The following is a 9,715-nucleotide window of genomic DNA, read 5'->3' on the forward strand; positions in this document are numbered from 1 at the left end:
ATTTAGATGTTTCTAGTCTGTCAGCTCCTTGAGGGCAGGGATCTGCATAGCAATACTCTTGTGCTCTCCAAGCACTTGGCACAGTACTCTGTACCCAGTAAGTGCTCAGTATGTACCATTGATGATTGATCGATGCGAAGAGGGCAATAGGATTTGGGTCCTTCCCTATTCAGGACCTGGCAAAGCAAAGTATCGTGAAGAGTCCTGAGGGTTGTCCCCTGCTTCCACCAATATTCAAGTGCTGACAAGAAGCAGCATGGCCCAGTGGATAGAGCTTGGGCCTGGGAGTCAGAAGGACCTGGGTTCTAATTCTGCCTCTGCCACTTGTCTGCTGGGTGACCTTGGGCCAGGCACTTCACTTCTCAGTCCCTTAGGTACTTCATCTATAAAATGGGGATTAAGACTATGAGCTCCATGTGGGACAGGGACTGTGTCCAAGTGATTTGCTTGTATCTACTCCAGCACTTAGTTCAGTGCCTGGTACATAGTAAGAGCTTAACAAATGCCACAAATTCATTATTATAGTTTATCCAGTAAATTGCAGTGAGCCAAAGTTGTTTTTGTTATTTACCCAAGTGTGAGCATTTATATGTACCAAAGGTCATTTGGTACCTTTCAAATGACAGTTCCTAAGGATAACACCCTGTGAAGTTCCAGGCACAGTCTCAAAGACCCAAAGTGGTTCATGAATGAATACTGGTTCCTTGGTTTGGTTCCTCCCAGGCTGTTTCTGCTCTGGTCGAGGCTCGGTGCTGCCCCTCTGTCTGTGGGTGAGCACTAGAAGGGAGGCTATGGGCTCGAATCTGGAATCTGTGCTGCAGTTGCCCTCCTAAGCAGGGAACTCTGGTGACCAGTCACCCCCTCCCTCTGCATTTTAAATGGGGAAGGGGATTTATGCAAGGGTTCATTGTGAACCCTGAACTAGAGGCTTCCTGGTGTGAGCATCAAGGTCTGCACCCTGGGTGAAAGCCACATAGGAATGTGTTTCAGTGATTCAAAACCCACCCTTAGTCTCCTCCCCTTGGAACCAGTCATGATTCCCAGCTTTCCCATTCCTGACCACGGAAAACTACCAGCTCCAACCTTGGTGAAGCCCCCTTCAAGATGGTATTACTTTGGACCCCAACATGAACAGCTCTGGGAGCCAATCTAACTGGATAGTTGCACTCTATCACTCTCTCTACAGTCCTCTAGACTGTAACTTCACATTTTGGGCAGGGAATGTGTCTGTTTATTGTTTTATTGCACTGTCCCAAGACCTTAGTACATTGCTCTGAAGTGTGCAGTAATAATAATAATGATGGCATTTGTTGAGCGCTTACTATGTACAAAGCACTGTTCTAAGCGCTGGGGGGGATACAAGGTAATCAGGTTGTCCCACATGGGGCTCACAGTCTTAATTCCCATTTTACAGATGAGGTAACTGAGGCACAAAGAAGTGAAGTGACTTGCCCAAAGTCACGCAGCTGACAAGTGGCAGAGGTGGGATTAGAACCCACAACCTCTGACTCCCAAGCCCGGGCTCTTTCCACTAAGCCACACTGCTCAGTGAATTAATCTGACTGACTGACTCAGAAAGCCAGCAGTGAGCACATGAGGAATTCGACCAGGGGCTTTGATAGGTCTCCCACCGGACAGATAGAGCTAATAGCAGCCTAGAAGCTGATTTCATAGGAACAATCTTCTGTGATCAATCAATCAATCAATGACTTTTATTGAGTACATAATGTATGCTGAGCACTGTGCTAAGTACATGGGAGAGTACAATACTTCAGAAACACATTCCCTCCCTGCACACAAGTAGCTTACAATCTAGATGGGGAGATCTTACAGCCTAGAGGATAAGGCTTTGGGATCCCAAGGTCCCAATTGGCTGAGTTCTGCCAGTTGACTCAACTGACTGTGAGTTCCTGTCCCATCCCCAGTGAAACAGAAGCGGCTAAGCGAGATTCCCTTCCTAAGGTTGGGGAGAAATTTGGAATAATAATAATTATGGTATTTTATTATGTGGCAGACACTATACTAAACCCTGGGGAGGATTCAAGCAGATCGAATTGGACACAGTCCCTGTCCCACATGTCCCACTCTCAATCCCCATTTTATAGATGAAGGAACTGAGGCCCGGAGAAGTGAAGTGACTTGCCCATGGCCACACAGCAGGCAAGTGGCAGAGCTGGAATTAGGTCTGGCTCCTAGGACCGTACGTCATATTCTATTTGAAAGAAAAGCAGACAATTAATATATGTGTAAAATCTCATTAGCGATAAACACCGTCTTTCAATGTCACATCATCACAAGGCTCAGAGATGAGTTGCTTCAAGGTTGGACTAATTCCACCCCACATGAAAAGAAAATATCCTTGAGATTTCTTTTTTTAACCTGGAGAGAGTGTTTTTATTACCACTGATTTTTCTGGGTGTTGTTGCTTGATAGTAATGTTCTTTCCTTTTTTCCTTTCTAGGAATAAGGTATAACGTTAGACCACAACAACTCAAAAAAGTAAGTTTTGCAAACAGTGTCCTGGAAAGGGATGAAATGCAGTTTTGTGCCTGTGTCCTGGGGGGAGTTGGAAAACAAAGCAGGGAAAATGAAAAAGGGGAGATAGGCTAATGAAGGAATTAAATGATCAGATAACCCCTGGACCAAAGAAAACCAGATTCAACCTTTCCCTTCGAGTGCAAGAAAGTTAGATCTAAATGTTCTCATCCATGAATTCCTAGTTCCCTGAGAGATTGCTGCTTTGGGCCCAGGTAATAGACGTAGTAAATCTAAAGGGGGGAAAAAAAATCATGTTTGCATTTTGCTTCAAATAGTGGGAATGAGAAGGAGCAGTGATGAAGCTAGTTGAGAGGAGCTGGCAGAATAACCTGATGGGATTGCTCCATCTAGTGGCTTTGGATCCATTCAATTTACTTACTGTGACTCAACTTACTTCTCACTGCCCTGAGCTCTGGGGAGTCTGCTGATCTTGTGTGGGCATATTACGCGCAGGGCCTTCTTCGGTCAACTGAGGGGTCTCTCGTTTATACAGTTTTGTCTTGCGTTTTTCCATTTGACCTTCTGAGTCTAGGAAAGGAAAATATTACTCACAGAGAACAGCAGTTCCTGGTTTTGTCTGACTAAATGCTAACCCCTGACAGGCGCCGGAATGGGTTGAGCTACTGGAAACATCTGCAGATGTCTTGAGTGATTTGTGGCAAGACACATACCTCCCCCTATGTTTTCCTCTGGGAACAATAAGAGGGGAGGTGCACAGCCTCTTTCCATTCTCTCAGGAGTTCTCTAAAGGCAGAAGTTTCTATTCTTTTGCTCAGGTGGGAGTCACCTGTCCTAAATGCCTGATAAGCCTCAGTCCAGTCACAGAGATTTGGGGACCAAGAACCTGCATGAAGGAATTGATTGTACTGATAATTGATTTGCCCAACACCACGTACACTTTCTCATCACTGACCGTAGCGATATCGCCGAGGCGTGGTGGGTGTAACACACCACTAAGGGCCTGCAAAGTTTGTTTTTTTACATATTATTATTGTTATTATGGAATTTGTCAAGTGCTTTCTGTGTGTCAAGCACTGTTCTAAACACTGTTCTAAGCATGGGCTACTAAGTTTGAACACGGTCCCTCTCTCACATGGGATTCACAGACTAAGGGGTACAGAGAACAGGTACCTGTAGACTGTAAGCTCCTTGTGGGCAGAGAATCGCATCCACCAATTCTGTTGTATGGTAGTTTCTAGCTCACTTTGTATCATGCTCTTCATGTGTAGGGACTCAGTCAATACCCCTGATTGATTTAATCCCCAATTTATAGACAAAATTATCTTAAAATCCCAGCTTCTACAGGAAGCCTCCCTCAATTAAATCACAGTACTTCACTTGCCTCAGATCAATCCCCACATCTTCCAATCTTTGGCTCTCATGTACGTATGTTAATTTTTCTTTATATGTTATTTATACAAGTGGCTGAAATTCTTTTTTGTTCAGCTGTGTCCTCTAGATGTGTTTGAACTGCTTTCTGCTTTATACTAGATCTTGCTCTAGCTTTCACTTAACTGAAAATACTTTTTTTTGTCTGTGCCCATATTAGATTGTAAGCTTCTTGAGGGCAGGAAATGTATGTCTTGCAAATGCTGTACTCTCCCAAGAGCTAAGAACAATACCTAGCACTTAAGCACTTAACAAATAAAATTATCATTATTATTATTATGTACCAGGCACTGTATTAAGCACTGAGGTGGGTACAAGGAAATCAGGTTGGACACATGCGTCTACCCACTCTGTTGTACTGTACTCTCCCAAGTGCTTAGTACAGTGCTCTGCACATGGTAAGTGCTTAATAAATACAATTGATTGTTTTGATGTCTGTCTCCCCCCTTCTGGACTGTAAGCCCGGTGTGGGCAGGGATTTTCTGTCTTTATTGCTGAATTGTACTTTCCAAGTGCTTAGTGCAGTATTCTGCATACAATAAGCAGTCAGTAAATATGATTTAATGAACAGGCAATCGATAAATACCACTATTGATTGATTGAGAAACCTTCACCACTGATGACATAGCTCAGCAAGCATTCCCCTGTTTCTAGATGCTTCACTTCCCACCACAACCTGATTTTCCTGGCACATAATAAGCGCTTAACATACCACCTTGGTGAAGTGTAGGTCGGGCCTTGGAGGGACCCGCTCAGAACAATATTGTGCATCAGATAACTTTTGCATAGATTCATCTCTTTATCCAGGGTTCCGGGTGCTTGTTGAAAATGGAGAGAATGATCCTAACCTTGCCTCTGGGTTTCTAGATCTAGGTGCATATGGCTGGTGTCTGCCAACTTGGTTGTATTGTGCTCTCCCAAACACTTAGTACAGTGTTTTGTACACAGTAAACGCTCAGTAAATACCATTCATTTATGGATGGGCTAGACGTAAGAAGGAGGCCCTCTGTTTTCCAAACTAAAAGGATTCACGAGACACCTTCTCCTGCTTGCTGCTCCTGTGGGCTCTGTCTCCTGGATTTACCTTATTGTCATTCTTCGCCTGCTCCCTCACTTTTGCATGACCTATGTCAAAACTGTGCTTAACGAACTCTGTGGTAGAAAAAAATGGCCCTTGGCTGAAGAACCTCACTATCTCTTAAAGTTAGGGTCTCCTGGGCTTCTCATTCTGGGAAGATCTTAGCGGGAGAGCTCGTTGCCAAGATCCTTTTATTATTATCCTTTGGAGCCTAGCCTTGGGAATTCCATTTCCAGGAAATGTACAGTAGTATGAAGGGAGAGTTCATTAGAAAGGGCTATGAAGAACTATCTCTTTCCCAACAAGAAGGTATTTGCCAGGGGTATCATGTTGGAGAAGGTGCATAGAAGCAGACATTTCTCCTTAAGGAGAAAACTTATTGGTAGAAATGAACTATAAATGTCTGGAACTTGGGTTTCAACATAAAAAGGTTCCTCTTTATCCTTTTAGTAAATGATCTCTCCCAGTATGCAAGGATCCCTCTACTGGTGTAAGGGGTAAAGCATGCCCAGACCGAGATCCCCCATTCAGACAGTGCTCTGACTCACAGCCCTGCTGGGTGGGAAATCTAAATGTTGTTGATTTGGAATTTAATTTCCTCATAGGACCAACTTTATAAGTGAAGGATTCGTTCCTGAACCCAGGTTGGATACTGTGTTTTTTCCCCCAAATTACCCAGAATTCTGTACACAATTTCAGATAAGTAACGCAGCTACATACATTTGGTGTATTTGACTCAGGGTGGATTCCACCACAAAGTAGCCCACTGGAGCTAGTGCCATAAAAAAAGACTAGTGCTGTAAAATTGCAACCGGTGTGTGGTAAAGCTGAAAATGAGTATCAAAGTAGAAATAAGTGTGTGATTCATCATAACTCATTATTGGGCAGGGATTGTCTCTATCTTGTTGCCAAATTGTACATTCCAAGCGCTTAGTACAGTGCTCTGCACATAGTAAGAGCTCAATAAATATGACTGAATGCATAACTCAAAGCATCTTCATTTTGAGGAAGACCTGTACTTCTTTTGATCCAGAGAAGTTGGAGTTTGCACCAATCTTTTCAGGCCCAAGACCTGATTCTCTGCCCCCATTAAAGGGGGGTAATGAATTCTGCCTTATTCCAAGGGACCATTAACCCAAGTGCATGCGAGCTGAGTCTGGTTGGTTTTAAAAATGTTTGTGATTTTGGAGAATATCATTAGGCTGGGCTATTCACCTCGTCAAAAGGTGAAAAAGGTAAAGGTGTTATTGAGTCTTGGTGCCAGGAGCGAAACTAAATAAGACCGGGCAGAGACATGGTGTCAGTAATACCAAAATGGCCAGAACAGTCATTTCGGTGGGAAAGTTATTTTGCTGCAGGCTGCAGTGACAGGAGGCTATGGTGTCACCCTGATCCAGCCCTTTCTGGGGTGGTGGAACCCCCTCCCTCACTCTCAGTAGCTTCTCACTTGCCACAAACACACCCCCTCCTCCTTGACCCAGAATGCCTACTCACTATTCTGGTTAAAAAAAAGTTTCACTTTCATACTTGTTTGAAGTAGTACATTCTGGTGGAGGGGACACTAGCCTGGGAGTCAAGAGACTTGAGTTCTAATCCCAGATCCACCACTTGCCTCCTGTGTGACCTTGACAAAATCTCTTTACTTTTCTGTGTCTCAGTTCCTTCATCTGTGAAGTAGGGATTAAATAGCTGTTTTCCCTGCCACAGACTGTGAGCTCCGTGTGGGACAGGGACAGTGGCCGATCTGATTGTGTCTTCCCCAGCACTTAGCGCAGTGTTTGGCATCCAATAAGCGCTTAACGAATACTATCATTATTATTATTATTGCTATGTATTGCTTGTAGGAAGTAGGTTATGCTCTGTAAATGTCATTCTGTAGTTTAGCCGAAAACAATATGAATGTAACTGCCATATTCAATTCCAACTGCCGATGGCAAATCTTGGCTCTTATTCATTTTTCTTGTTTCCTCTCAGGACTGTATATCAAGCAGTGACCAGAATGAGAGAAACACGGACCTGCGGGCAGCTGAGTCGCCAAAGGGCGACCCTCGTGATCCCCCCAGCCCACCTCAGAATTTCCCCAACAAGGTTCAGAGCCTGGAGAGAAAGTCCAGTGTGGGCAGGCTCCAGGGAATGGGCATTGAGAGAAAGGGGCTGGATATGAGCCTAGGCCACACCCACAAGCACCGGAGGAGGTTTTTCCTCAAAAAGAACCCTGTCCTGATCCCCCTGAACAGCTCCGCCGACACCCTGGCCCAGCTTCGATCCGGGATGGGGGACGACCGCTGGGAGGGCCTCTACCGGGTGCAGAGCGAGCGGAAGAAGATCATGCGGGAGACCTGCTCCAAATACAAAAGCAACACCCGCCGAACCATCACCCCCTACCACGTCTCCCGGATCTTCGTGGAAGACAAATACCGGATCCTGTACTGTGAGGTGCCCAAGGCCGGCTGCTCCAACTGGAAGCGTGTCCTCATGGTGCTGAACGGTCTGGCCGCCTCCACCAAAGACATCCAGCACGACACAGTCCACTACGGAAACTTCCTCAAGAGGCTGGACAGCTTCGACCGCAAAGGTATATATCGGCGACTGAACACTTACACCAAGATGCTCTTTATCCGGGAACCTTTTGAGAAATTGGTCTCGGCTTTCCGGGATAAATTTGAGCATCCGAACAATTACTACCACCCCGTCTTCGGTAGAGCTATCATCTCCCGGTACCGGGTCAATGCCACCCGAGAAGCTTTAAGGACAGGCTCTGGGGTGAAGTTTAAGGAATTCATCCAGTACCTCCTGGATGTGCACAAGCCAGTGGGGATGGATATCCACTGGGATCACATCAACAGGCTCTGCAGCCCTTGCCTTATAGACTACGACTTTGTGGGGAAGTTTGAGAGCATGGAGGACGACGCCAATTTCTTCCTCCGCCTAATTGGTGCACCCCAGAACTTGACTTTCCCCCGATTCAAAGACAGGCACTCCGACGAGGAGAGGACCACCACAAAAATCACCCAGCAATACTTTGCACAGCTGTCCCCGTCCCAGAGACAACGAACCTATGATTTTTATTATATGGATTATTTGATGTTCAACTATACCAAGCCTTTTGATGATCTTTACTGAGGAGTGGGAGAAAGAGGTGACCCAGTCTAAGGTCAGGCTGGTCTCACGGTCAGGCACCAACCTGTTAGTGGTGGGCCAGTTGGAGGGACATTTCCTGGTCCCGTCGCCTCCAAGCCCGTGGGCCGGCGTTCCAGGCAAAGCACCGATCTCTCTAGGAAATGTGTACAACCACATGTGGATCCCTTCACCGGTGGGGTTATCCAGGTTCCACTCTAGAAGGGAGCAGCCCTTTAGCTGGGCATCTCCCAGGCCCAACTCTAGCAGGGGGCAGTGGGGCAGGGCCTTCGGATTGGGGATTGCTCCCTTGGAGGGCCAGGGGTTAGGTCTGCCATTAGGATGCGGAAGAATCGAGAGAAAGTGGTGGTGGTGGTGGTGGTGGTGCACACAGGGATGGGGAGGGAAGACCAGTCTGCTCCTCCATGGTCACCTTGGCACCTTCCACTCCTTGGGGCCCTCCTGACCCCTTACAGAGTGGGGACCACCAAATTGGAAAAGGGAGAACTACAGCAGCTCAGAGTCCAGGGGACACCCAGGCCAAGCTAGATCAAAGGGCTGCAGCAGTGCGCCAAAGTGATCCCTGGAGCTATGGGGCTGCTCTGAGGGCGCACTAGTGGCTGCCATGTTGAAAGGTTTGGGGACTCTAAAGAAAAGTAGCATTTCCTCCATTGGAGAGTTGCTACAACAATCCCTACTTGCAAGGTTTTCTATAGCTGCTGTTCATGGGACACACGAGATACATTTCCTTTTAAATTAAGCACTTAGTACAGTGCTCTGCACATAGTAAGCACTCAATAAATACCACCAATTGATTGACTGATTGATTGACCAGACTCCCAAATAAAGCACATGGTTTTCCTAAATCATGATTTGTCTGAACTATGTGTTATTCCGATATGGGAGGTGGATGACTTTTGCCCAGACTTCCATGTCAAGTCATTGCTTGGCAGAGAGTTTATGCTTTCTCTTTCTGAGCAACATACATCAACAAGCCCTCTTCAGGCATTTAAGAAGCAGAAATATGGAGAGGGAAACTGATTTCCATCTCCTTTCTGTGATGTGTGTGTGTGTTTTTGTGTGCAAAATAGGATCGAGAAAAGGCATCAGGTTTGGAGAATGATGTTCAAATACATACCGGCGAAAGCAAGTACAGGAATACTTAGCGATTCTGCTGATTCCATTCTTAACCGTACACTGTAACTCACAGCGGCCAGCTCCAGCCTCTCTTTTCCAGATTTCCCTTATGGCACATTCATCTGCAAAAGGATAAAATACAAGAGAACATTTCCATCTTTATGCATACTATTAAGAGCCATTAAGATTCTTTTAAACCTGTGCATTAGCATAAATCTTGGACTTAATGTATCGACTCACCCTGAGCGTCGACTGTTTTCTTAAAAGTCGACGGCTAAAGGAAACGGACCTATATTTAAACAGAGGGTCCGGCCGCTGCAGAGGGTTTGCTTTCTGTGAAAGCTGGCTGGCCACCTGAGACTGGGAAGGTGCAGACCCTCAGTTTCCTCTAAAACCTGCCATATTTGTGGGGATCTCAGCTGAGATGGAAAGGTTGAACCCCAGCTCACAGCAGGG

At 45.8% G+C, this 9,715-nt stretch overlaps 1 protein-coding gene across 1 annotated transcript in view; it reads left to right on the forward strand.

Annotated features, from left to right (window-relative positions):
• The window catches only part of CHST8 (carbohydrate sulfotransferase 8), a 307,225-nt gene extending 298,231 nt beyond the window's left edge, over positions 1 to 8,994 (forward strand). Inside the window, exons 3-4 of the mRNA XM_007671503.3 lie at positions 2,462 to 2,499; positions 6,980 to 8,994. Of these exons, the coding sequence (XP_007669693.2) occupies positions 2,462 to 2,499; positions 6,980 to 8,128 (1,187 nt within the window). The 3' untranslated portion in view covers positions 8,129 to 8,994. The remainder of the gene's footprint in view (positions 1 to 2,461; positions 2,500 to 6,979) is intronic.
• The last annotated feature ends 721 nt before the right edge of the window (positions 8,995 to 9,715 follow it).

This window comes from Ornithorhynchus anatinus, chromosome 11 (genome assembly GCF_004115215.2).
Source record: "Ornithorhynchus anatinus isolate Pmale09 chromosome 11, mOrnAna1.pri.v4, whole genome shotgun sequence".
Lineage (NCBI taxonomy): Eukaryota > Metazoa > Chordata > Mammalia > Monotremata > Ornithorhynchidae > Ornithorhynchus > Ornithorhynchus anatinus.